The following is a 27613-nucleotide window of genomic DNA, read 5'->3' on the forward strand; positions in this document are numbered from 1 at the left end:
GGGAGAAAATATTTGCAAATGAAGCAACTGACAAAGGATTAATATCCAAAATTTATAAGCAACTCACGCAGCTCAATACCAAAAAAACAAACCACCCAATCCAAAAATGGGCAGAAGAACTAAACCGACATTTCTCCAAAGAAGATATACAGATTGCCAACAAACACGTGAAAGAACGCTCAACATCATTAATCATTAGAGCAATGGAAATCACACTTGATCTTAGCCAAAAGGCCGAGAAGCGATGAGAAACGCCAATCAAAACTGCAATGAGTTATCATGTCACACCGGTCAGAATGGCCATCATCAAAAACTCTAGAAACAATAAATGCTGGAGAGGGTGTGGAGAAAAGGGAACGCTCTTGCACTGCGGGTGGCAATGCAAACTGATACAGCCACTATGGAGAACAGTATGGAGGTTCCTTAAAAAACGACAAATAGGACTACCATACGACCCCACAATCCCACTACTGGGCTTATACCCTGAGAAAACCATAATTCAAAAAGAGCCATGCACCAAAATGTTCACCGCAGCTCTATTTACAATAGCCAGGACACGGAAGCAACCTAAGTGTCCATCGACAGATGAATGGATAAAGAAGATGTGGCACATATATACAATGGAATATTACTCAGCCATAAAAAGAAATGAAACTGAGTTATTTGTAATGCGGTGGACAGACCCGGAGTCTGCCATACAGAGTGAAGTAAGTCAGAAGGAGAAAAACAAATACCGTATGCTAACACATATATATGGAAACTAAGAAAAAAAAAAATGTCATGAAGGGATTAGTGGTAGGACGGGAATAAAACACAGACCTACTAGAGCATGGACCTGAGGATATGGGGAGGGGGAAGGGTAAGCTGTGACGAAATGAGAGAGTGGCATGGACATATATACACCACCGATGTAAAACAGATAGCTAGAGGGAAGCAGCCGCATAGCACAAGGAGATCAGCTCTGTGCTTTGTGACCACCTAGTGGGGTGGGAGGGAGGGAGACGCAAGAGGGAAGAGATATGGGAACATACGTGTATGTATAACTGATTCACTTTGTTGTAAAGCAGAAACTAACACACCATTGTAAAACAGTTACACTCCAATAGAGATGTTTTAAAAAATTTTTTTTAATTAAAATTAAAATTTAAAAACAAACGAAAGAGGAGACGTAACAACTGACACTGCAGAAACACAAAAGATTATTCGAGATTACTACAAGCAACTGTATGCCTATAAAATGGACAACCTGGAAGAAGTAGACAAATTCTTAGAAAGGCACAACCTGCCAAGACTGAACCAGGAAGAAATAGAAAATATGAACAGACCAATCACAAGCACTGAAATTGAAACTGTGATTAAAAATCTTCCAACAAACAAAAGCCCAGGACCAGATGGCTTCACGGGCAAATTCTATCAAACACTTAGAGAAGAGCCAACACCTATCCTTCTCAAACTCTTCCAAAAGATAGCAGAGGGAGGAACACTCCCAAACTCATTCTATGAGGCCGCCATCACCCTGATACCAAAACCAGACAAAGACGTCACAAAGAAAGAAAACTACAGGCCAATATCACTGATGAACATAGATGTAAAACTCCTCAACAAAATACTAGCAAACAGAATCCAACAGCACATTCAAAGGATCATACACCATGATCAAGTGGGGTTTATCCCCGGAATGCAAGGATTCTTCATCATACGCAAAGCAATCAACGTGATACACCATATCAACAAACTGTGGAAGGAAAACCCTATGATCATCTCAATAGATGCAGAGAAAGCTTCTGACAAAATTCAACACCCATTTATGATAAAAACCCTGCAGAAAGTAGGCAGAGAGGGAACTTTCCTCAACATAATAAACGCCATATATGACAAACCCACAGCCAGCATTGTTCTCAATGGTGAAAAACTGAAACCATTTCCACTAAGATCAGGAACAAGACAAGGTTGCCCACTCTCACCACTCTTATTCAACATAGTTTTGGAAGTTCTAGCCACAGCAATCAGAGAAGAAAAAGAAATAAAAGGAATCCAAATCGGAAAAGAAGAAGTAATGCTGTCACTGTTTGCAGATGACATGATACTATACATAGAGAATCCGAAGGATGCTACCAGAAAACTGCTAGAGCTAATCAATGAATTTGGTAAAGTAGCAGGATACAAAACTGATGCACAGAAATCTCTGGCATTCTTACACACGGATGATGAAAACTCTGAGAGTGAAATTAAGAAAACACCCCCATTTGCCACTGCAACAAAAAGAATAAAACATCTAGGAATAAACCTACCTAAGGAGACAAAGGACCTGTATACAGAAAACTATAAGACACTGATGAAAGAAATTAAAGATGATACAAACAGGTGGAGAAATATACCATGTTCTTGGATTGGAAGAATCAGCATTGTGAAAATGACTCTACTACCCAAAGCAACCTACAGACTCAAGGCAATCCCTATCAAACTACCGCTGGCATTTTTTACAGAACTAGAACAAAACATTTCACAATTTGTATGGAAGCACAAAAGACCCCGAATAGCCAAAGCAATCTTGAGAACGAAAAATGGAGCTGGAGGAATCAGGCTCCCTGACTTCAGACTATACTACAAGGCTACAGTAATCAAGTCAAGACTGTACGGTAGTGGCACAAACACACAAATATACATCAATGGAACCGGATAGAAAGCCCAGAGATAAACCCACACACATATGGTCACCTTATCTTTGATAAAGGAGGGAAGGGTATACAGTGGAGAAAAGACAGCCTCTTCAATAAGTGGTGCTGGGAAAACTGGACAGGTACATGTAAAAGTATGAAACTACAACACTCCCTAACACCATACACAGAAATAAACTCAAAATGGATTAAAGACCTAAACGTAAGGCCAGACACTATCAAACCCTTAGAGGAAAACATAGGCAGGACACTCTACGACATAAATCACAGCAAGATCCTTTTGGACCCACCTCCTAGAGAAATGGAAAGAAAAACAAAAGTAAACAAATGGGACCTAATGAAACTTAAAAGCTTTTGCACAGCAAAGGATACCATAGACAAGACCAAAAGACAACCCTCAGAATGGGAGAAAATATTTGCAAATGAAGCAACTGACAAAGGATTAATATCCAAAATTTATAAGCAACTCACGCAGCTCAATACCAAAAAAACAAACCACCCAATCCAAAAATGGGCAGAAGAACTAAACCGACATTTCTCCAAAGAAGATATACAGATTGCCAACAAACACGTGAAAGAACGCTCAACATCATTAATCATTAGAGCAATGGAAATCACACTTGATCTTAGCCAAAAGGCCGAGAAGCGATGAGAAACGCAAATCAAAACTGCAATGAGTTATCATGTCACACCGGTCAGAATGGCCATCATCAAAAACTCTAGAAACAATAAATGCTGGAGAGGGTGTGGAGAAAAGGGAACGCTCTTGCACTGCGGGTGGCAATGCAAACTGATACAGCCACTATGGAGAACAGTATGGAGGTTCCTTAAAAAACGACAAATAGGACTACCATACGACCCCACAATCCCACTACTGGGCTTATACCCTGAGAAAACCATAATTCAAAAAGAGCCATGCACCAAAATGTTCATCGCAGCTCTATTTACAATAGCCAGGACACGGAAGCAACCTAAGTGTCCATCGACAGATGAATGGATAAAGAAGATGTGGCACATATATACAATGGAATGTTACTCAGCCATAAAAAGAAATGAAACTGAGTTATTTGTAATGCGGTGGACAGACCCGGAGTCTGCCATACAGAGTGAAGTAAGTCAGAAGGAGAAAAACAAATACCGTATGCTAACACATATATATGGAAACTAAGAAAAAAAAAATGTCATGAAGGGATTAGTGGTAGGACGGGAATAAAACACAGACCTACTAGAGCATGGACCTGAGGATATGGGGAGGGGGAAGGGTAAGCTGTGACGAAATGAGAGAGTGGCATGGACATATATACACCACCGATGTAAAACAGATAGCTAGAGGGAAGCAGCCGCATAGCACAAGGAGATCAGCTCTGTGCTTTGTGACCACCTAGTGGGGTGGGAGGGAGGGAGACGCAAGAGGGAAGAGATATGGGAACATACGTGTATGTATAACTGATTCACTTTGTTGTAAAGCAGAAACTAACACACCATTGTAAAACAGTTACACTCCAATAGAGATGTTTTAAAAAATTTTTTTTAATTAAAATTTAAAAATTTAAAAATAAAAAGAAACGAAAGAGGAGACGTAACAACTGACACTGCAGAAACACAAAAGATTATTCGAGATTACTACAAGCAACTGTATGCCTATAAAATGGACAACCTGGAAGAAGTAGACAAATTCTTAGAAAGGCACAACCTGCCAAGACTGAACCAGGAAGAAATAGAAAATATGAACAGACCAATCACAAGCACTGAAATTGAAACTGTGATTAAAAATCTTCCAACAAACAAAAGCCCAGGACCAGATGGCTTCACGGGCAAATTCTATCAAACACTTAGAGAAGAGCCAACACCTATCCTTCTCAAACTCTTCCAAAAGATAGCAGAGGGAGGAACACTCCCAAACTCATTCTATGAGGCCGCCATCACCCTGATACCAAAACCAGACAAAGACGTCACAAAGAAAGAAAACTACAGGCCAATATCACTGATGAACATAGATGTAAAACTCCTCAACAAAATACTAGCAAACAGAATCCAACAGCACATTCAAAGGATCATACACCATGATCAAGTGGGGTTTATCCCCGGAATGCAAGGATTCTTCATCATACGCAAAGCAATCAACGTGATACACCATATCAACAAACTGAGGAAGGAAAACCCTATGATCATCTCAATAGATGCAGAGAAAGCTTCTGACAAAATTCAACACCCATTTATGATAAAAACCCTGCAGAAAGTAGGCAGAGAGGGAACTTTCCTCAACATAATAAACGCCATATATGACAAACCCACAGCCAGCATTGTTCTCAATGGTGAAAAACTGAAACCATTTCCACTAAGATCAGGAACAAGACAAGGTTGCCCACTCTCACCACTCTTATTCAACATAGTTTTGGAAGTTCTAGCCACAGCAATCAGAGAAGAAAAAGAAATAAAAGGAATCCAAATCGGAAAAGAAGAAGTAATGCTGTCACTGTTTGCAGATGACATGATACTATACATAGAGAATCCGAAGGATGCTACCAGAAAACTGCTAGAGCTAATCAATGAATTTGGTAAAGTAGCAGGATACAAAACTGATGCACAGAAATCTCTGGCATTCTTACACACGGATGATGAAAACTCTGAGAGTGAAATTAAGAAAACACCCCCATTTGCCACTGCAACAAAAAGAATAAAACATCTAGGAATAAACCTACCTAAGGAGACAAAGGACCTGTATACAGAAAACTATAAGACACTGATGAAAGAAATTAAAGATGATACAAACAGGTGGAGAAATATACCATGTTCTTGGATTGGAAGAATCAGCATTGTGAAAATGACTCTACTACCCAAAGCAATCTACAGACTCAAGGCAATCCCTACCAAACTACCGCTGGCATTTTTTACAGAACTAGAACAAAACATTTCACAATTTGTATGGAAGCACAAAAGACCCCGAATAGCCAAAGCAATCTTGAGAACGAAAAATGGAGCTGGAGGAATCAGGCTCCCTGACTTCAGACTATACTACAAGGCTACAGTAATCAAGTCAAGACTGTACGGTAGTGGCACAAACACACAAATATACATCAATGGAACCGGATAGAAAGCCCAGAGATAAACCCACACACATATGGTCACCTTATCTTTGATAAAGGAGGGAAGGGTATACAGTGGAGAAAAGACAGCCTCTTCAATAAGTGGTGCTGGGAAAACTGGACAGGTACATGTAAAAGTATGAAACTACAACACTCCCTAACACCATACACAGAAATAAACTCAAAATGGATTAAAGACCTAAACGTAAGGCCAGACACTATCAAACCCTTAGAGGAAAACATAGGCAGGACACTCTACGACATAAATCACAGCAAGATCCTTTTGGACCCACCTCCTAGAGAAATGGAAAGAAAAACAAAAGTAAACAAATGGGACCTAATGAAACTTAAAAGCTTTTGCACAGCAAAAGATACCATAGACAAGACCAAAAGACAACCCTCAGAATGGGAGAAAATATTTGCAAATGAAGCAACTGACAAAGGATTAATATCCAAAATTTATAAGCAACTCACGCAGCTCAATACCAAAAAAACAAACCACCCAATCCAAAAATGGGCAGAAGAACTAAACCGACATTTCTCCAAAGAAGATATACAGATTGCCAACAAACACGTGAAAGAACGCTCAACATCATTAATCATTAGAGCAATGCAAATCAAAACTACAATGAGATATCATCTCACACCAGTCAGGCCATCATCAAAAAACCTAGAAACAGGGCTTACCTGGTGGCGCAGTGGTTGGGAGTCCGCCTGCCGATGCAGGGGACGCGGGTTCGTGCCCCGGTCCGGGAGGATCTCACGTGCCGCGGAGCGGCTGGTCCCGTGAGCCATGGCTGCTGAGCCTGCGCCTCCGGAGCCTCTGCTCCACTACGGGAGAGGCCAGAGCAGTGAGAGGCCCGCGTACTGCAAAAAAAAAAAAAAAAAAAAAAAAAATCTAGAAACAATAAATGCTGGAGAGGGTGGGGAGAAAAGGGAACACTCTTGCACTGCTGTTGGGAATGTAAACTGAAGCAGCCACTATGGAGAACAGCATGGGTGTTCCTTAAAAAACTACAAATAGAACTACCATAAGATCCCACAATCCCACTACTGGGCATATACCCTGAGAAAACTATAATTCAAAGAGTCATGTACCAAAATGTTCATTGCAGCTCTATTTATGATAGCCAGGACATTGAAGCAACCTAAGTGTCCATCAACAGATGAATGGATAAAGATGTGGCACATATATACAATGGAATATTACTCAGCCAAAAAAAAAATGAAAGTGAGTTATTTGTAATCAGGTGGATAGACCTGGAGTCTGCCATACAGAGTGAAGTAAGTCAGAAGGAGAAAAACAAATACCGTATGCTAACACATATATATGGAAACTAAGAAAAAAAATGTCATGAAGAGATTAGTGGTATGACGGGAATAAAACACAGACCTACTATAGCATGGACTTGAGGATATGGGGAGGGGAAGGGTAAGCTGTGACGAAGTGAGAGAGTGGCATAGAAATATATACACTACCAATGTAAATTAGATAGCTAGTGGGAAGCAGCCGCATAGCATAGGGAGATCACCTCTGTGCTTTGTGACGACCTAGAGGGGTCGGATTGGGAGGGTGGGAGGGAGGGTGACACAAGAGGGAAGAGATATGGGAACATATGTATATGTATAACTGATTCACTTTGTTGTAAAGCAGAAACTAACACACCATTGTAAAACAGTTGTACTCCAATAAAGATGTTAAAAAATAATTAAACGAACAAACAAACAAACACAATGTGAGAGGGCCAGGAAGGACTTTGAAAAGCAGGATTCTAGGGCGGGCATTGCCTGATAGCTCACAGAACACCTCAGTGCCTCCCACCACCCCTTCCCAACTGTGTGGTCGGAGCACAGGTTGGAAAAGAATTTCCAGACACAAGGCAGAATGTGTGGAAGATAGAGTTTATTAAAGAGAAGGGTCGCTGCAAGAACAGTTGGCCGACTTCCTGGTAGCCAGTGAAAGTGACCCTGAGGGTGGGCTGGTTGTCTGCTTTGTTTGTTTGTTTTAACATCTTTATTGGAGTATAACTGCTTTACAATGGTGTGTTAGTTTCTGCTTTATAAAAAAATGAATCAGCTATACATATACATATATCCCCATATCCCCTCCCTCTTGCGTCTCCGTCCCTCCCACCCTCCCTATCCCACCACTCTAGGTGGTCATAAAGCAGGGAGCTGATAGGAGCCCGCAATCCCACTACTGGGCATATATCCTGCTTGTCTGTTTTTATAGCCAGAGAACAAAGGGACTTCTGAGTCACCCGCTGATTGGGTAGGATCTGCATGTTTCCAGTGGGATGAATACCTTTCTATATATGGTATGGAGAAAGAGCAAGGCATGCTGCTTGGGAAAGCTCAGAGATGTTGCAATGGTTGCTGCATGACAGAGTGATAAGGGTCTGGTAACTCTCTGTTCCGGCGATGTTGGCCCTTTTAGTTTATCTTGTTCTTTGTCCTTGGAGCACACCACACCGACCACGCGAATCAAGCCCGAAGCAGCCTGGCCAGCCTCCGAGCCCTGGCGCTGGGGATCTGCCCCTTCTCTGCCCGGCTCGCCTCCTGCTCGCCCGGTCTCAGTCCGTTCTCAGCACACACTCTATCACCTGGTTCCCAGAACTCAGATTGCGCAGTGGTCACGTCATCATCGACCAGGGCTCACAGTTACAGCGGCAGAGGCATCCCTAACCTCCCTCATCCGTAGCCTAACCGGCTCACCCTAATCTCCCAGCCCCCGGTTCCCTGGCCCCATTTCGCCTGACAAGTTTTCATAATCCTCTCAGGCTCCGCCAGCGCCGCCGCCAGCCATGGGGCCCGATCATATAAGGAAAATACTGCGGCTTCATACGGAGCTGCATCGTGGACCCGGGGGCGCCCCTGCCCTACGCCACCCGCTACACTCCACGCCTGCCAACCTCCCCGGGCCTGTCCCCCTCGCCGGCCCCGCAGTGTAGGCCTCTGCCCCTGGTCTCCGCAGCCGCTCTCCCCAGACTGCGGGAGTCGCTCAGCCAATCCCCTCCCGCCGTCTTCCGAGCCTCCCCCCACTCGACTTCCGGTCCGCCGGCAGCGCCCGGTCGCACCCCACCTCCTTCAAAGCAGTTCCACACTTTCGGCCGCCTGGTCACACGTTTAAGAAAATTCAGGAGTGGGGGTGAAGAGGCACGTTAATTACCTGTTGGGGGTAGCGGGGCGTATAGAGGCCGGGGATAGGATGGACAGGGTAGAATCAAATCATTCTCTTGATTGGAAGACAAAATCTTTAAAAATAGCGATATGAGTTAAAAAAATCCGCTTGCGGGCTTCCCTGGTGGCGCAGTGGTTGAGAATCCGCCTGCAGATGCAGGGGACACGGGTTCGTGCCCCGGTCCGGGAAGATCCCACATGCCGCGGAGCGGCTGGGCCCGTGAGCCATGGCCGCTGAGCCTGCGCGTCCGGAGCCTATGCTCCGCAACGGGAGAGGCCACAGCAGTGAGAGGCCCACGTACCACCAAAAAAAAAAAAAAAAAATCCGCTTGCGAGGAACGTTCTCTTGTCCAAGGCCGGTCTCCCCGGGAGGTTTTGGTACCCCTGGTTCCCACGGGGTGGCGCAGAGGGCTGCGTCGTGCCAAAAGAGAGAGCGCTGGCTGAGCCGCGCGAAGTAGGTAAAAAGGCGCGGCCGAGGTCACGCTGGCGCCGCCCCGCGCGCTTAAAGTCCGGGTGCCCGGGGCGGTACCGGTACGTCAGCGTCGCCGAGGAGGACCCCTGCGCTGCCGCCCGCCGCCATGGCCATGCTCCGAGGTGACCCCTACAGCCTCGCCTCTCTCGCCCCTAGTTGGGGGGGGGGGGGGGGGGAGGGCCCGGTCCCGGCGGGGGGAGTCGAGGCCTCCTAGGAAGTAAAGCGGACTTGATAAAACCCCAACCCGAAAGCACTGTTTGGGTTCAGGAGAAAACATACGTGTCAGGCACTAGCGACAGTGATCTCCCTGCAACTTCCAGCTGAGAGTTGAGACCACGGTTTGCTTGCTTCTGACTTGAAGGTCATTTGCCTTCGCCCGGTAGTGACCTACCTAGTTCGAGGTTAGCTATTTGGAAGACCCGGGCGGCGCCATAAGCAAGAGGCGGCCTGGGGCGGAGGGTTGCCTTTCCCATGAGCCCGGCGGCCTCGGATTTGGTCAGAGGGTAGGCGGGGCTTGGGGGAAGGAAGGAATGTTGTCTTGGGGGTGGGCGGGGCTTGGGGGAAGGAAGGAATGTTGTCATGGAGTTGGCAGGGGATTTCTGTTCCCCCACAGTGCTGGTGGTGGCGATCTGTTGTAGAACTTTCCTTAATCCCTTTCCCTTCTATTCTTTCGAGTGATTCCAGAAGAGTGCAGTCATTGAGTACATAAATTCTACGGTTATTAACTTTAAAAATATATGTAAACTCCCTTTTCATAACAAATGGTCGCAGTCAGTGGAATAAGGATGAAAGTTCATCCTTACTTTATGTGTCCTTTGAAGAACCTTCAGATGGAACACTTTATATATCAAGGCCCCGGGCAGAAAAACACTTGGCAGGATCTATCTAAGAACCAACATTCTGGTGGTCCAGGGCCCTGTGGGCTCTGTGAAGGAGGTGGGGTTTTATTCTAAATTCAAAAGAAGGCAATCTCCTACCTTAAAGTAGGATAACAGGATCTGATATCCAATCTGCCCCCATTTCCTCAGGCCTATGAGGCTGCCTATGTAGCAAGGAGGAGAATTTAAGAGCGTTTAAGAATCTATTGCAAAGGTCCAGGCAACATCAAATGATTATTTTGGCTCAAGTGGGGGGCAGTAGAGTTGGGGAAAAGGGGGAGAAATGATTTGAGATAGATTTGGAGTTGGAATTGACAGAACTTGGTGATAGGTTGGATGTGGCAGGTCAATGAGAAGGAAATGTCAAGAATGACCAGGTTTCTGGTTTGAGGAATTGTGTTCATGATGATACTCCTTTTGGAGTGAGGAAAACTGGGGAAGGGATAGATTTGTAAGAGAATATTGAGATGCTCAAGTGCAGATATCAGGTAGGCAGTTGGTTAGGGGGATTTGGAGCTCAGAAGAGCCAAAATGACATGTGAACAGTTCAAGTGAGAAATAGGTATTCTGAGACAAGAGGATTTAATTTAATTTGTCAGTGCTCTTTCCAATTCTGAATTTAATAAAGCAGCATATTGATTTTTTTAGATGAGGTATTAAAAAAAAACCCAAATTATTTAAAAGATGCATGGTCATGAGCTATCTTCTTTAAAAGGAAATTATATTTTTATTGATTTCTCTGTATAAGAATTTATCAGTGGTTCTGACCACTTTATTTTAATACAGACCCCTTTGAAAATTTGATGAAAACTGTGAACCCAGTAAGGGAAAAGGATGTACATCAACACCTGCATTAAGGGAGTATGAAGTTTATAAATTTGGGATACCATTCACTATGGTGTTAAAGTTAGTGATCGTATTTTTATCCATTTCCCTGTTTTGCAGGGAATGTATCCCTGTTTTACTGATGTCCAGAAAGGTAGAATGGCTTGTCTCTAATGGTAGTTAGTGTCTTGTTATTGGTTAGTTAGAATACATTACAGATACGTACTTCTCTCAAGTAGCATACTAGGTGATTGCAGGACTAGTGGGTAAGAGAGAACGTGCGACTGATTCTTGTAGGGAAAAGGACACATTTGAATGGGAGCATAATTGACTTTGGTAAAGATTGTCATTAATTTATCAGATTTCTGTAGAACCAATACCCCAGGTTTTTATTAGCACCAATCCCGGGGCTTGGTAGAAGGGTTGCACTCAACAAATATTAACTCTCTTACTGCTCCTTAGCTTTGCTGGGAATGTTTGTGCAACCCTCAAGGCAGGTGAGGTGGGCAGGCCGGGGCGGGGGTCAGGGCGCTGCCAGATTAATCCTGAAACTGAAGTGGATACAGAAGCAACAGTTTTCCTTGTTAGCTTTGGTTGCTGTCGGCAGTTGCTGTAATTAAATGAGTAAATATTTGCCTAACAATGTAATAGCAAGGAAGGCAGAATTCCTCTTTCGCTTCTAGTGTTATTTTTCCTCTGAGGTCACATTTGCCACATTGCCAGGCCCTTTCCTGGTGTTTCTGACTCACTATGCTCTGGATTAATATATCTTTTCATTGTCTTTCAGTAAAAATCTTTAACCTCTGAATTTTCAGAGCCTTTTAAAATACACAAGATCTTAGCTGGGTGTTAATGATTGTTAAGTTTTAGACCTTTCAACTTCCACATAAAATCGACATCAGATCAAATAATTATTGCCATGGTATCCAGTTTATGAAATTACAGGAAAAAATCCTTTAGATTGTCTAGTCTTTGTACCTACACATGCCAGATTATTTTTTAAAATACACTTAATAGCTTTTTCCCCATTCAAAATGTATTAGTTCAGTTTTAGCCTTGCTCATGCTAACCTTTACAGCCTGGGAGCTGCAAGTAAGCAGACGTGATGTAAGGAAAGGTGAAGTTCTTGCTTTTATTTTCATTTTCACACACGCACACTCTTTGGTAGATTTCTCATATTTCACCATATGCACTTCCCACACAAAAATGCTTTCTTAGATTATGAAATACAAAGAAAAAACTCATGACAGGAAATTTATGGAGAAGCAAATGAAATGTGCCTTCATTGTTTCTGAAAAGTCAATGTTCAGTTCGAATCATTTTCATATATGCAATGTATCATTTTTTCTGGCTTTTGAGATTTTGTCTTTCGTTTTGAGAAGTTTGACAGTGATGTGCCAAGATGAGTGAGTGTGTGCGTGTATTTTGCATTTATTCACTTTGGAGTTTACTGAGCTTGAATCTGTAAATTTATCTTTTGGTTTTATAGAAAAATTGAACAGAAAGTACAGAGCATTCCCATATACTTCCTCGCCTCACTTCATTATCCCCTATTATTAACAGCATGAATGTGGTACATTTGTTACAATTGATGAACCAATACTGATATATTATTTTTAACTAAAGTCCACAGTTTACATTAAGTTTCATTTGCTGTGTTGTATAGTTCTATAGGTTTTGACAAATGTATAATGGCATGTATCTACCATAATAGTATCATAAAGAGTAGTTTCACTGCCCTAAAATTTCCCTGTGATCTACCCATTCATTTCTCCTTCCCTACCACCCCCAACCCCTGATAACCGCTGGTCTTTTTACTGTCTCCATAATTTTGCCATTTCTAGGTGTAGTATAGTTGGACTCATACAGTGTGTAGCCTTTTCAGATTGGTTTCTTTCACCAGCAATATGCATTTAAGTTTCTTTCATGTCTTTTCATGACTTGATACCACATTTCTTTTTAGTGCTGAAGAATATTCCATTGTATGAGTCTACCACAGTTCATCCATTCATCAACTGAAGAACATCTTGGCTGCTTCCAAGTTTTAACAATTATGAATAAAGCCGCTATAAACATTTGTATACAGGTTTTTGTGTGGACCTAAGTTTTCAACTCACTGGGGTAAATACAAAGGAGTGTGACTACTAGATCATATGGGTGGAGTATGGTTAGTTTTAGTTTTGGAAGCAACTGCCACACTGTCTTCCAAAGTGGCTGTACCATGTTGCATTCCCAGAAGCAGTGGGTGAGTTTCTTTTGGTCCACATCCTCACCAACGTTTTGTATTGCCAGTGTTTTCTGGATTTTAGCCATTCTAATAGTTGTGGGATAGTATCTCTTTGTTAGTTTAATTTGCAGTTACCTAATAACATGATGTCAAACATCTTTTCATATGGCTATTTGCCATTTGTATCGTATCTTTGGTAAGGTGTCTGTTCACATTTTTTATGCATTTTTAACTGGGTTGTTTGTTTTCTTATTATTGAGTTTGAAGAGCTCTTTGTGTATGTTAGATACCAGCCCTTTATCAGATAAGTGTTTTGCAAGTATTTTCTCCCAGTCCGTGGCTTGTCTTTTTGTGCTTTTAGTAATGTCTTTTGAAGAGCAGAAGTTTTCAATTTTAATAAAGTCCAGGTTTTTCTTTCATGGATTGTGCTTTTAGTATTGTATCTAAAAAGTTATCACCAAGCCAAACCAAAGGTCATCTAGATTTTCTCCTTTGGTATCTTCTAGGAGTTTTATAGTCTTTGAATTTTTTCTTTAAGTCTGTGTTCCAATTTGAGCTAATTTTTATGAAAGGTGTAAGGTGTGTCTACTTTATTGTTGTTGTTGTTTGCATGTGGATGTCCAGTTGTTCCAGTACCAGTTATTGAAAAGACTATTCTTTCTCCATTGAATTGCCTTTGTTCCTTTGTCAGACTTTGCCCATGTTTTTTGTTTTGTTTTGTTTTCCCCAATCATCTTTTTCCTCTGTTCTTCAGATCAGGTAATGTCTAGTTATCTCTTTCAAGGTCACTGAATCTTACTCTTTCACTTCCATTCTGCTTTTACACCCATTCGGTGTATACCTTATTTCAGATATTTTTCAGTTTTAGAATTTTCACTTTGGTTCTTTTTTTTAAGCTTTTTTTTTTCTTTGTGGAGATGTCCTATCCTTTATTATGAACAAAGTTTTCTATACATCCTTTAGCATAGTTATGATAGACAGCTGCTTTAAAATCCTTGTCTGCTAATTCTAACATCTGGGTCATCTTGGGGTTGGTTGCTGTTGATTTTCTTTTATCTCAAGAATGAGTCACACAGGCATATGTCATTTTATTGCACTTTGCAAATACTGCAGTTTTTTACAAATTGAAAGTTTGTGGCAACCCTGCAGTTGAGCAAGTTTATTGGTGCCATTTTTCCTACAACGTTTGCTCACTTTGTTTCCGTGTTACATTTTGGTGAGTCTCACAATGTTTCAAACCCTCCATCGGCAAAAAGATTACAACTCACTGAAGGCTCAGATGATGGTTAGTATTTTTTAGCAATAAAGTATTTTTTAAATTAAAGTATGCACATTTTTTTTAGACATAATGTTATTGCACACTTAACAGTCTACAGTAGAAGCGTAACTTTTATAGGCACTGGAAGACAAGAATTCGTGCGACTTGCTTAATTGCAGTAGTCTGGATCCAAACCTGTAATATCTCTTGAGATATGCCTGTATTTGCTTGTTTCTTCATAGGTGAATAAATTTGGGATTGTGTGGTGGACAGTGCAGGTGAGCCATTGTAGAGACTGGATTCTGGTACTTTGCAAAAAGTATTGACTTACCGATTATTTATTTAACTATTTTTGCAGGCAGTTAATTTGGCTGAACTCAAACTGCACACTCTGTCTCCCCTGTAGAGGGCAGTAGCTCAAATCTAACTAATTCATTTAGGCTTAGCTGAGGTGGTTGTAGCTGTCCCCACAGGTTCATGATTAAGGATTCAGCCAGATATTTGGGCTCCCCACTGTGGTGCTTTTCTTTCACAGATCCCCCCCTCAGTTTCCAGTATCTGTGATTGCCATAAACTCAGTTCTCAGATTCTTCAAGCCAACAAGACTTTGAGTTTCTGAATTCTCGCCATTCTATTTAGCGTGAGCTTCTGGCCTTCAAGTTAGAGGTTATAAATAACTTGGACACTCACCCTGTGCTATTCCCTTTTCCCATATCTACTCTACCTCTGCCTACTTTTGTTCATTCTCCAAGGACTTGTTGAAGCCATTCTTATATATCGTCAGTGTCTACAGGAGAGTTGGTCAAATAGGAGCATACTAGGCGATGACCAGAAGCAGGACTGTACCAAAATTAGGAAGAAGGCAAGCAAAGGGGAAAGAAAAACTAAATAAAGCAAACACCAGTATAAAAATAGGCAGAGGGTTTCCCTGGTGGCACAGTGGTTGAGAGTCCGCCTGCCGATGCAGGGGACACGGGTTCGTGCCCCGGTCCGGGAAGATCCCACATGTCGCCGAGTGGCTGGGCCCGTGAGCCGTGGCCGCTGAGCCTGCGCGTCCGGAGCCTGTGCTCTGCAACGGGAGAGGCCACAACAGTGAGAGGCCGTGAACCAAAAAAAAAAAAAAAAAAAAATAGGCAGAGACTATTAATCAAGGAGGATTAGAGGATGTTTACAGGAAGGCATAGTGGCCCAGAATAACCCATCTCAGAGGAAAACATTTGTAGTGCACCAAACCAACATTTATGGCCTTTTGTAAGTATCTGAATATTTTATCTGTAAAGAACTGATTGGATCTGTTCTAAAGTATAGTTATATATGTTGCTCCTAACATTCTTTTAGACTGTAAATTTCTCAAAGTAGGAATGAAAGAAGAAGCTGGAATTTTTTTTAGGATAGATTTAGTTTGTTCCATGGAAAGAGATCTCTAACATAAACAGGAGAATTGTATCCAGATAACAATAGTGGTATGATGTTTGCATGGTCTCAATTATAGGTCAATATCTGGGTACAAACCCATTGTTAAAAGTCCCTTAGTTTCTTGGCAAGATGTGGAAATGTGTGCTCAGATGGTCTTTGGGAAAATTTAGTTAGTGTATACGAAGCATCATGCATGAAGTCCATCATACAGTAAGTGCCCCTGTATGTTAACTGTAATATTTACCTTGCAGAGTTGTTGGGAAGATTAGATACTATATGACAAGTGATGAGGTGTCTAGTACTCAGTAGGTGCCTAATAAATGTTAGTGTGATGAAGCTGCTGTAACTGATGCTGTTCCCCAGTATGCAGGCTTTGCATTTTGCAACTCTAGTGGGTGCCACTCATATCATAGTCATTGTAGATTTGTTAACCATATATATATATTTTTTGGCAGGTGGCAGTAGAGTGCCTTGGGAAGGGACAATTTGTATTTATCTGTACAGGGACACCAATCGAACCAATAATGATACTGCAAATTTGTAGTCTTTGCAAAAATAGTTGTATAGATAATTCCTCTGTATCCTTTGTGGTTAGGTCAGATGTAGGAAACTTTGTTACGTTCTAACTGACACATTATAATAGGATATTAGCAAATGAGAGTGTCTTTAGAGAAAAACAACCAGAATTAATGTTAAATAAAGAACTGTTGAAAGAATGCTTTTTATGTATTTGGGAAAAGAGTCATTAGGTCTGGGGAATTTTACAGGTTAGCTGACTCCAGATACTGGAGGGGCTACCCATGATGAAGGTCATCTGTTTTGCTCATTTTATTCTAAGAGTAAAAGATAATAGTTCACATTATTTGAAATTTGTAATTTGAGTTATCCTCTGACTCTAGAAGCAGTGACATATGTAATACAAATTCAAAGCAGTGTATGTTCTAGAAGCTGTATAATCTGTCTGAGTTTGGAATGCATTTGGATAGAACTACGATTGGTAGATGGAAGACTTGGTAAGCTAAGCCAGCTCAGTATGAGAAAAAAAATCGTTAGGTTATGTTGCCTATTCACGGGCACACTGCTTCACACAATGGAGCATGCCTTCTTTCGGAAAGTTCTTCAGCAGAAGTTAGAGAGGACCTCTTGTCAGGAATATTCTAGAGGATGTTCTTATAGGATGAGTGGTTGGCCTCAAACAACCTTAAGGTAACTTCTAGTTGGGATATTCTTTGATTCTATGACTTAGGCAATATACTCCAGCAAATAGAAGAAGCATTTCGTTTTAAACAAATGTTTCTAGCATTGCAAAACATCAGATTATAAGAATGTCGTCTAGCCAAAATGGATTTACATCATAGCCTGAAGTGCGGTTCTTGGTGCCAGCATGTAGGTATTGATCTCAATGATAACTTTTAGTACTGCTTCTGTGAGTGTGACCCATTCTATGTATTATTATGTGACAAAGATTTTTAGTTATTTAATTGAAAATTGTACTTTACAGTAAGGTTCACAGTGAAATTATTTAAAGCATGTCAGGGACACTGACTAACCTGTAGTTGCTTATAAATCTCTCCTCTTTGCAATAGGTGTGTTCATTGTTGCTGCTAAGCGGACACCCTTTGGAGCTTATGGAGGTCTTCTGACAGACTTCACAGCTACTGACTTGGCTGAATCTGCTGCCAGGGCTGCCTTGTCTGCTGGCAAAGTCTCGCCTGAAACTATTGATAGTGTCGTTGTAGGCAACGTCATGCAGGTTAGTAGGGCTGAAGGGACATATTCATTCCTATTGCTTTCTTTTATCAGTTTCTAAAAATAATTCCTTTAACGTGTTGTAATTGTGTACTAGTTAATAATAGTTGAAGGTATTCATAATTTGAGGAGTCCTCTGACTCCAGAAACAATGGCATATATAATTCAAAAGGACATATATAATTCAAGAACATATATTCAGAAACTATATATCTGTCTGGGATCTGTCTGGGACTTGGGATACATTTTATTGCTTCTTAAATAGCAAATTAATTTCCTTGACTTATCTGAAGTAAATTGGTTCTCTCTGTGTGCCACTAAGGAGGGTAGCAAACCCAAGCAATGCAACACATCTCCCATAATTTCTTACACACAGTAGGAGCTTGGTCAGCGTTTTGTGGGAAATGAGAAGCTCCTTTACCCTCTACCTTGCTATGTATGGTGTACAAAATGGGTGATTCATTTGTAGTAATTGAAAGCTGAATATTCCTTCAAAGTGTGGCCATGAAGTGGGGACTGTCTTACTCTTCCCAGACCTCATTGGTGGGATGGAGGCTCTACACTGAGTGCATTGCCACTGACAGTACTAGGGCCCTAATCACTGTTCTCCTGACTTGTTAAGGTGGTTCCAGACTGAGAAGGGTGAGGTAGGCTGAGAAGACTTGAGGCGACTGCCACCTCCTGCACTGAGTGCTTTCAGCTCTTAGGGCTGGGATAAGGCTCAGAATAAGGTGCACAGTTGTCCCTTGTGAATAATGCTGCTTTGAACATCAAGTACAAGTTTTTGTGTGGACATAGGTTTTTATTTCCCTTGGGTGTATACCTATGAGTGTAATTGCTAGGCTATATGGTACCTCTACATTTAATTGTTTCAGAAACTTTCAGACCGTTTTCCAAAGCAGCTGAAACATTTTACATTCATACCTACAGTGTATGAAGTTTCCACTTTTGCCACATCCTTGTCAACACTTGTTATTGTGTGTCTTTTTATTATAGCCATTCTATTGAATATGAGGTAGTATCTCATTGTGGTTTTAATTTGCCTTTCCCTGATGACTGATGATGTTGAACAACTTTTCATTAGCTTGTTGCCATTGCCATATCTTCTTGGAGAATGTCTAATTCATATCCTTTTCTCATTTTTTAATTGGGGTATTTGTCTTTTTATTATTGAGTCATAAGTGTTCTTTATATATCCTAGATATTAGTCCCTTAACAGATACATGATTTGTAAATATTTTTCTATACTTTGTTATCTTTTCATTTCTTAATAGTGTCTTTTGGAGTATGAAAATTTTAAATTTTGATGAAGCCCAATTTCAGTTGTTGTTGCTCAGGCTTTTGGTGTCATTATCTAAGAATCCATTTCCATATTTAAGGTCATGAAGACTTATTCCCATGTTTTCTTCTAAGTTTTATAGTTTTAGCTCTTACATTTAGGCCTTTGATTTATTTTGATTTAATTTTTATATATGTTTTGAGGTACAGGTCCAAATTCATTCTTCTGCATGTGGCTATCCAGTGTTCTAGCACCATTTGTTGAAAAGACTATTCTTTCTCCCATTGGGTGGTCTTGGCACTGTTATTGAAAATCAGTTGACCATAGACACATGATTTTATTTTTGGACTCCCAGTTCTCTTCCACTGATCTATATATCTATCCTTTTTATGTCAGTTCCACACTGTCTTGATCATCATTGCTTCTTTGTAAGTTTTGAAATCAAGAGATGTGAGTCCTCCTACTTAGTTATTCATTTCAAAGTTGTTTTGGCTATTCTGGGTCTCCTGCAGTTTGATAATTTTAGAATCTGTTTACCCATTTCTACAAAGAAGTCAGCTAAGATTCTGATAGAGATTGTTTTGAATCTGTAGGTCAATTGAAGGAGTATTGCCATGAACATGGCATGTTTTTTCACTTGTATAAATCCTCTTTAATTTTTTCAACAATGTCTTAGAGTTGTCAGAATATGTTTGCACTTCTTTTGTTAAATTTATTCTTAAGTATTTTATTCTTTTAGATGCTATTGTGAATGGAATTGTTTTCTTATTTCATTTTCAGATTGTTCATTGCAAGTGTATAGAAATGCAGCTGATTTTTCAAAAAAAGAAATACAATTGATTTCTATATATTAATCTTATATATGGAAACCTTGCAGAACTCATTTATTAACTTCTAATGGTTTTCTAGTTGATTACTTAGGATTTTTAATATACAACATCATGTCATCTGAGAGTAGAGATAGTTATGCTTCTTTCTTTCCAATCTGGATTTCTTTTATTTATGTATTTATTTTTCTTGCCTAATTGCTCTGTCTAGAACCTCTGATGTTAAATGAAAGAGGCAAAAAATGGATATCCCTGTCTTGTTCCTGATATTGTGGGGAAAGCATCCAGTCTTTCACCATTAAGTATGATTATATGGGTTTTTCTAGATGCCCTTTATCAGGTTGAAGAAGTTCTCTTCTTTTCCTAGGTTATTGAATGTTTTTATCATGAAAAGGTGTTGGATTTTGTCAAGTGCTTTTTCTATGTCAATTGAGATGATCATATGATTTTTGTTTTTTATTCTGTTGATACAATGTGATATATTAATTGACTTTCAGGAGATGAAACAACCTTACATTTCTGGATGACCCTTACACTGGTCATGGCATATAATTCTTTTTGTACATTGCTGAATTCTGTTTGCTAGTATTTTGTTGGAGATTTTTATATTCATAAGAGATATTAATCTGTACTTTTTTGTGATGTCTGGTTTTGATATCAGGATAATTCTGGCTTCATGATGAGTTGGGAAGTGATCCTTTTCTATTCTTTAGGAAGAGTTTGTGAATAACTGGTATTAATGCTTCTTTAAATGTTTGGTAGAATTCAGTAATGAAACCAATCTGGGCTTTTTTGTTGAGTAGTGTTTTGATTACTAATTAATTCAGTCTTCACTTGTTATAGGTCTATTCATATTGTCTATTTTTCTTTGAGTTGGTTTCAGTAGTTTGTGTCTTTCTAGGCACTTGTCCTTTTTACCAAAATTATCTAATTTATTGGCACACAACTGTTCGTGGTAGTCAATTCTCGTTATTCACAGTAGTTATGTTTTATATAGTTGCCGTGTACACTGAATTAGCAACTATTGAACTGCTGCTCCCAGGGGAAATGACAGGGTGAGTTTCCTGTGAGCCTCCAGTCACAACATTTTTGTTAACTGATCAGTACATAACCTTGTTTTATATATGTTTCTATTTAAGGACACCGTATTTAATTATATTGTTGATTCATTAGCATTAAACTCATAACCAACAGCACTATCACTCATGCCTGAATGAAGTTTATCTAACACATATTTTCTCTGTGAGGCACATCACTGCCTTCTTACACTTAGGGATACTGGAGAGCAAGGACTTCAGCATTATATACTTGGGGGCCATTTTAAACAGCAAAATCACCCACAAGAAGCACAAAAATGTATAAAACTAAATAGACTGCAGGAAGATCACTGTTTCTAGGATGAGAGCTGAAGCAAGAAGGCAGAGTGTCCCCTTGTCCATCCTAGCTAGGAACGTGCATATCAGGCAGCTAAAATTTTTTTCCACTCTGCACATGTCTGCAAATGACCACCAAAGTGCTGCAAGTATTGATTTTGGGGGTTACAAATAAATTTTAGCAAGTAGGTGAATTTGCAAGTATAGAATCTACACATAATAAGAATCGACTATATTTTGAACTTATATATTTATGTCCTGCCGATTTTGAGAGTTGTTAAAGTCCTTGGTGTTAAAGGCACTAATGTACCTTTGTTGTAGAGAGAGCTAAAGTGAATTTGATAAAACGTAAAGAATTGGTCCATCAGGGTAACTTTAGGGTGTTCATTGTACTATTCTTGTAATGTACTATTCTTACATTCTATCAAATTTGCTTTAACACTCTCTATAATAAAAGCTGTTGTTATTGTTAAAAAGAAAAAAAACAGTCATTTCATCCCTTCTTACTCAAAGTGTGGTCCTTGGACCAGCAACATTGGCCTCACCAGGGCAGTGGTTAGAAATGGAAAATCTCAGGTAGTCCTAGACCTATTTATTGAGAACCTACATTTTAACAAGATGCCCCAGTATGCATATTAAAATTTGGGAAGCAGTGGTCTAGTCCCACCTCTTATTCTCCTGACCATTGTTCATCTCTCCCCTTCCTAGGTCAGCCAGCCTTAGCCTTGGTTACACATTACAATCACCTGGGTGCTATTAAAAGTAACTACTGATGCCTGTGGCCACCTCCAGCCTTTCTGGTTTAATTGGTTTGGTGAGGAGCTTGAGCACCACTGTGTTAATAAAGCTTCCTCAGTTATTCCATTGTGCAGCCAAGGTTGAGAACCATAGCCTCTAATGCTTCCTCTGTTAAAGAATGTACTAATTCGAGATAGCGTATTCCATTCTTAAACAGTTCTAATTGTTATGAAATTCTGTGTTCTCCTGAGGATTTAATATAAGGATTTCTCATATTTTGTTTCAAATCGAGTTGTCCGAATTACAGTTTTTATTCAAATCATTAATACGTATTATATAAAATATGCTGTACCTGTATACATTGTGTCCCACCTTAGAGCCATATAATTTATAATTTTTGAAAAATTGTGAACATTTTACTATATTGTGTCCTTCTTCTTAATTCCTAGATATATAGAGGTAATTCTTTTTCTTTTCCCTCTGTTCCAGACTTCTTCAGATGCTATATACTTGGCAAGACATGTTGGTTTGCGTGTGGGAATCCCAAAAGAGACCCCAGCTGTCACTGTTAATAGGCTCTGTGGCTCCGGTTTCCAGTCCATTGTGAATGGATGTCAGGTATAGGCAACATTTTCTTTAATTCTCTGAAAATATTAATAGTTATTAGAGGAAATGCCTCACTTCAATATAATACTATAGGTTTTTAATTTTATAGTACTTATTAGGAGAGGTCAATATTTAATTTTTCTTGGAAAAATATTCATGGAAAATAGTTTCTTAAAAGCTAGTAATGAACCTTGAAAACATTATGCTAAATGGAATAAGCCAGTCACAAAAGGACAAATACTGTATGAGTCCACTTATATGAGGTCCCTCAAGTGGTCAGATTCATAGAGACAGAAAGTAGAATGGGGATTGTTGGGGCTGGTGGGGAAGAGAGAATGGGGAGTTAGTGTTTAATGGGTATGGGGTTTCAGTTTGGAAATTGAAAAAGACTTCTGGAGATGGATGCTGGTTGGTTGCATAACAGTGTGAATGTCCTTAATGACCTGTATACTTAAAATTGGTTAGAATGGTACATTTTTGTTATGTGTATTTTATCACAATTTTTAAAAAGCTAGTCATGACTGTCATTCTTATTGAGTGCTTCCTATGTGCCAGACACATTCAATATCTCATTTAATCTTCACAACTGTCCTATGAGGCAAGAACTATTATTCCCATTTTACAGGCAAGGGAACTGATTATTAAAGGCATTAAGGTTACTAAGTTGTAGAGGAAGAATCTGAAGCCAGGTCTGTGAGAGTGCCCAGCAAGGCAGTTTGAAACACTGAATAAAGACTCTGAGATGAGGAAGGGAGTTGGAGAATTTAGAGCATGATAAGACATGTATTTTATTACAAAGGAACTGAATGATACTGTTGGTAGAAGAACAAACTAGCATAATCTCTTCAAGGGATAGTTGGGCAAATACATTTGTTCCCTTGAGCATAAGGAAAAGGGATATAGTAAAATCTAAGTTGTCAAAGTCTTCATTTTATTACAAAATAAAAGATAAAACATTGTAATGAATAAATCACTTTCAGGTTAATTTATTTCTGTAACAATATATCAGGTAATGACCCTGATTTTCTTAGCAATCATTTTAAACATCAGACTCTTGGAGGGTTTTTTGGTTTTTTTTTTTTCCCTCCAGATTTAAAGTGATTTATTTTCTAATAATAAAAACATAACATGTTCATTATGGGTATTTTAGAAAAATAGAGAAGAAAAAAAATAAAAGTACCCTAAATTCCTACCTCTAGAGAAGGTCACTGTGTGAATTTTAGATATATATTTAAATAAATAATTGGGTACTTAGATTACATAAATTTTTACTTCATATCTCAACTTTTTTCTAATTCTTCAGTCACTCCTGATGACTTTTGGAAGACTCCTTAGACCCGGTCTTTATCCTTTTGGCTCAGGGATCAGCAAATTACAGCCCATTGGCAAATCTTGCCTGCTGCTTGTTCTTCTACAGCCTACAAGTTAAGAATATTTTTTATATTTTTAAATAGTTAAAAAATTAAGTGAAGAATAGTATTTTATGACACATGAAAATTATATGGAATTTAAATGCAAGTATCCATAAATGAAGTTTTATCAGAACACAGTTACACTCATTTTATAACTGTGTTATAAAAGTTTTTCTATTAGGTTACAAGGTTTATAAACCTCTCTTGTTTCTGGAACCTCTCTCAGGTTAAGCTTTGAGGAAGAGAATCAGTAGCCATATTAGTTTTCCATTTAATTTAAAATTGTACATTTATCTTTAACTTGCAAAAACTTGGTTAATTATTGGTACTGAAAAAGTCCTCATTTTTGTTTTTGTTATAGGCATTTTTAATGTCTACGTAAAACCTCAGAGCTATAACATTGTTAATTATGCTTATTGTTGAAATAGCATTGAGGTAAATGTTTTGATAGTGTACCCACCTAACAAGGGGTTTATAATATTTTAATTGCATAGATTTTAGTAATCAGAACTTTCACTAGACATTTGATACAGAATTGAAGGACAACTTGGCTCATTTACTAATCAATTTTGTTCATCTATAAGGGGCAAAATCAACTTATTTTCTTGTTTCTCTACATTACTGGACAGTGGTTCCTCAAATTTCAATAAACTTCGATTTCATTTCCTGAATTCAGCCTCTGGGGTGCTGCACGGCTGTTGTAAAAATAACAGCAACTACATGTACAACCAGTGCAATGAAATATCCAGGAGCATGTTGAGTGTAGCTGCAGACGAGTGATTGAAAAGCTGCAATGGGTAACATGCTATTTTTTGTGTAAATGTACAAAAACTAGTTATATGAGTTCACCTTTGATTTTCTTTGAGAACTTATACAGAACATTCCTAAAACATACATTTACAAACTTTACAATATGTTAAATAATTTATGGTTCAGGTTCATCTGTATACTGCTTTTTTTTTTTTTTTTTTTAAATTATAACCATAGACAGCCGGGTACACAAAAGCTACAGATCACCACAATGAGATGCATGCAAATCTTGAATTCGTAGAGGATGTTTTTCAAAGATTAAACTTTCTTTTTAACCCGTTCTGTAATAAAGAGAACAAGCTGACTAGGATAGATGACTCCATAAATCTCTCTAATTATTTCACACTAAAAATAAATTTTGAATCTACTTTATTGACAAAAAAGCAAAGGTACATGCAGAATCCTCAACTATAGCATGTATTATCACACCACAATGTTAAATGTAGCTGTTTTCACAGCACAACTTTTGGCAGCTAAAGCTGCATATATTATCCCACATGGATGATAGAAGGAGGCCAGTCTTAACATATGCAAAGGAAATTCACAGCCTCAATAATATTCATTGCGATAGTTAATAACTCTGAAATTTCAAAACATTTTCTATTTTTTCTAATCTGAATCATCATGAATCAGGTTCCAATTTTTTCTCTTTTAGTCCTTAGAGAAAATAAAATTAGCTGGCCCCTGGTGAAAACTCGTTCTTTAACTCGGTCTGTAAAATAACATCTTGATCTTGATGAAAATGAACTAGGTCCAAATATACAGCTTTGGGGATTTCCTCAACTTTTCATTTTGTCAATGTCTTTTTAAATTGTGGAAGTCAAATATAGACTTTGTTCTGAGCCATATGACTTGGGATTTTGTTCAAATGGAATCAAATTTGAATAAGGAACAAATTAATCTAATTACTTTTATTACAGGTGTAGGCATACTACATACACAAGCTTCCATCATTGTCAAATATAGTAACATAATGCTATGGATGATAACTAGGATTGTCCAATTCTGAATCTATATAAATGAATGGTCTGCTTGTTTTGATATAACAAAATGTGGAAAATGTCTTATAAATCGTATTTTCAAAAATAGATAGGAATATAAATCTAGCTAATGTAATATATATTATAGCAGAGTAGGAGAGAATCAAGATGATTAAATGTTTCTGTAACCTCAAGGTAAGATTTTACTCCTCTGCCTAACACTACTAAATTCTTCCCTTTAAAACACAGGAATATTGTTATTACTAAATTTTCTAAGGGACTAGGCTAAATGCAGTTTCATCATTAATGTTATATTCATGTTAAAGTATGACTGTAAGAAGAATATTGCTCTGACTTCTTTTAATACTATTGTTCCTGAGCCCTTAAGTCTTAAATTTCTGGTGGTTTCTTCAAGGCACTTAGATTTTATACACTGTTCTACTAAATATTGGGAAACAACACCACTAATAATGATTATTACTCTTGATTCCTTTGTGGTTGGAAAGAAAATTTGTGTGAAATTGTCTTTGAACAACTTTCCACCAAGGAAATCATCTTTTTCGGCTTTTGTTGCTATTAATTTTACCCTTTCTTCAACGTACTTAGCTCATATGTTTTGCTTTTTCACCAAGCTTATAGCAAAGATGAATTGCTTGGCCAATTATCATATATGTGATGGTAGAACTGGTAAGACAAGAGAGGGAAAAAGTATATAAGAAAAGAGAATGGCATAATAGAGAATAAAAGTGGTGCTTATATATTGATAACTATATCTCTCCTTAAATGAGGTTGACATTATTACAGATCAGCAAAGTTTTCCTTTGCTACTGTCTATATTTTATCACAGCTATAAATTTTGAGACCTTGTGATTTTCATTACTATAATGGGACAAAAGATTTTATATTTACATTCTTGGGATGGAGTCCATTTTGCTTTATAAAATGGGTGTATTCAAGATAGTAATTTTTTTAAATGTCTTTATTGGAGTATAATTGCTTTACAATGGTGTGTTACTTTCTGCCTCATAACAAAGTGAATCTGTTATACATATACATATGTTCCCATATCTCTTCCTTCTTGCGTCGCCCTCCCTCCCACCCTCCCTATCCCACCCATCTAGGTGGGCACAAAGCACCGAGCTGATCTCCCTGTGCTATGCGGCTACTTCCCACTAGCTATCTATTTTACATTTGGTAGTGTATATATGTCCATGCCACTCTCTCACTTTGTCACAGCTTACCCTTCCCCCTCCTCATATCCTCAAGTCCATTCTCTAGTAGGTCTGTGTCTTTATTCCTGTCTTGCCCCTAGGTTCTTCATGACCTTTTTTTTTCTTAGATTCCATATATATGTGTTAGCATACGGTATTTGTTTTTCTCTTACTGACTTACTTCACTCTGTATGACAGACTATAGGTCCATCCACCTCACTACAAATAACTCAATTTCGTTTCTTTTTATGGCTGAGTAATATTCCATAGTATATATGTGCCACATCTTCTTTATCCATTCATCTGTTGATGGACATTAGGTTGCTTCCATGTCCTGGCTATTGTAAATAGAGCTGCAATGAACATTTTGGTACATGACTCTTTTTGCATTATAGTTTTCTCAGGGTATATGTCCAGTAGTGGGATTACTGGGTCGTATGGTAGTTCTATTTGTAGTTTTTTAAGGAACCTCCATACTGTTCTCCGTAGTGGCTGTATCAATTTACATTCCCACCAATAGTGCAAGAGTGTTCCCTTTTCTCCACGCCCTTTCCAGCATTTATTGTTTCTAGATTTTTTGATGATGGCCATTCTGACTGGTGTTGAGA

General features: G+C 39.0%; 1 protein-coding gene, 1 long non-coding RNA gene and 2 other non-coding genes across 11 annotated transcripts in view; 1 reads left to right on the top strand and 3 right to left on the bottom strand.

The window, feature by feature from the left end:
* LOC131742259 (uncharacterized) overlaps positions 1-9900 on the bottom strand; it is a 124459-nt gene extending 114559 nt beyond the window's left edge. For all 8 annotated transcript variants that reach the window (XR_010836903.1, XR_010836904.1, XR_010836906.1 and 5 more), the window contains exons 1-2: positions 8934-9900; positions 6452-6631 (exon numbers count right to left, since the gene is read on the bottom strand). This is a non-coding gene — a long non-coding RNA (uncharacterized lncRNA). The remainder of the gene's footprint in view (positions 1-6451; positions 6632-8933) is intronic.
* Positions 8333-8415, bottom strand: LOC131743007 (small Cajal body-specific RNA 18). Its single transcript, XR_009331666.1, has one exon. It is a non-coding gene; the product is annotated as a small Cajal body-specific RNA 18 (non-coding RNA).
* Positions 8493-8633, bottom strand: LOC131743014 (small Cajal body-specific RNA 17). Its single transcript, XR_009331674.1, has one exon. It is a non-coding gene; the product is annotated as a small Cajal body-specific RNA 17 (non-coding RNA).
* Positions 9293-27613, top strand: part of ACAA2 (acetyl-CoA acyltransferase 2) — a 44756-nt gene continuing 26435 nt past the window's right edge. The window contains exons 1-3 of the mRNA XM_059039816.2: positions 9293-9538; positions 17607-17773; positions 22476-22604. Coding sequence (XP_058895799.1) covers positions 9523-9538; positions 17607-17773; positions 22476-22604 — 312 coding nt within the window. The 5' untranslated portion in view covers positions 9293-9522. The remainder of the gene's footprint in view (positions 9539-17606; positions 17774-22475; positions 22605-27613) is intronic.

The sequence above is a fragment of the Kogia breviceps genome, chromosome 15 (assembly GCF_026419965.1).
Source record: "Kogia breviceps isolate mKogBre1 chromosome 15, mKogBre1 haplotype 1, whole genome shotgun sequence".
NCBI classification, from domain to species: domain Eukaryota; kingdom Metazoa; phylum Chordata; class Mammalia; order Artiodactyla; family Physeteridae; genus Kogia; species Kogia breviceps.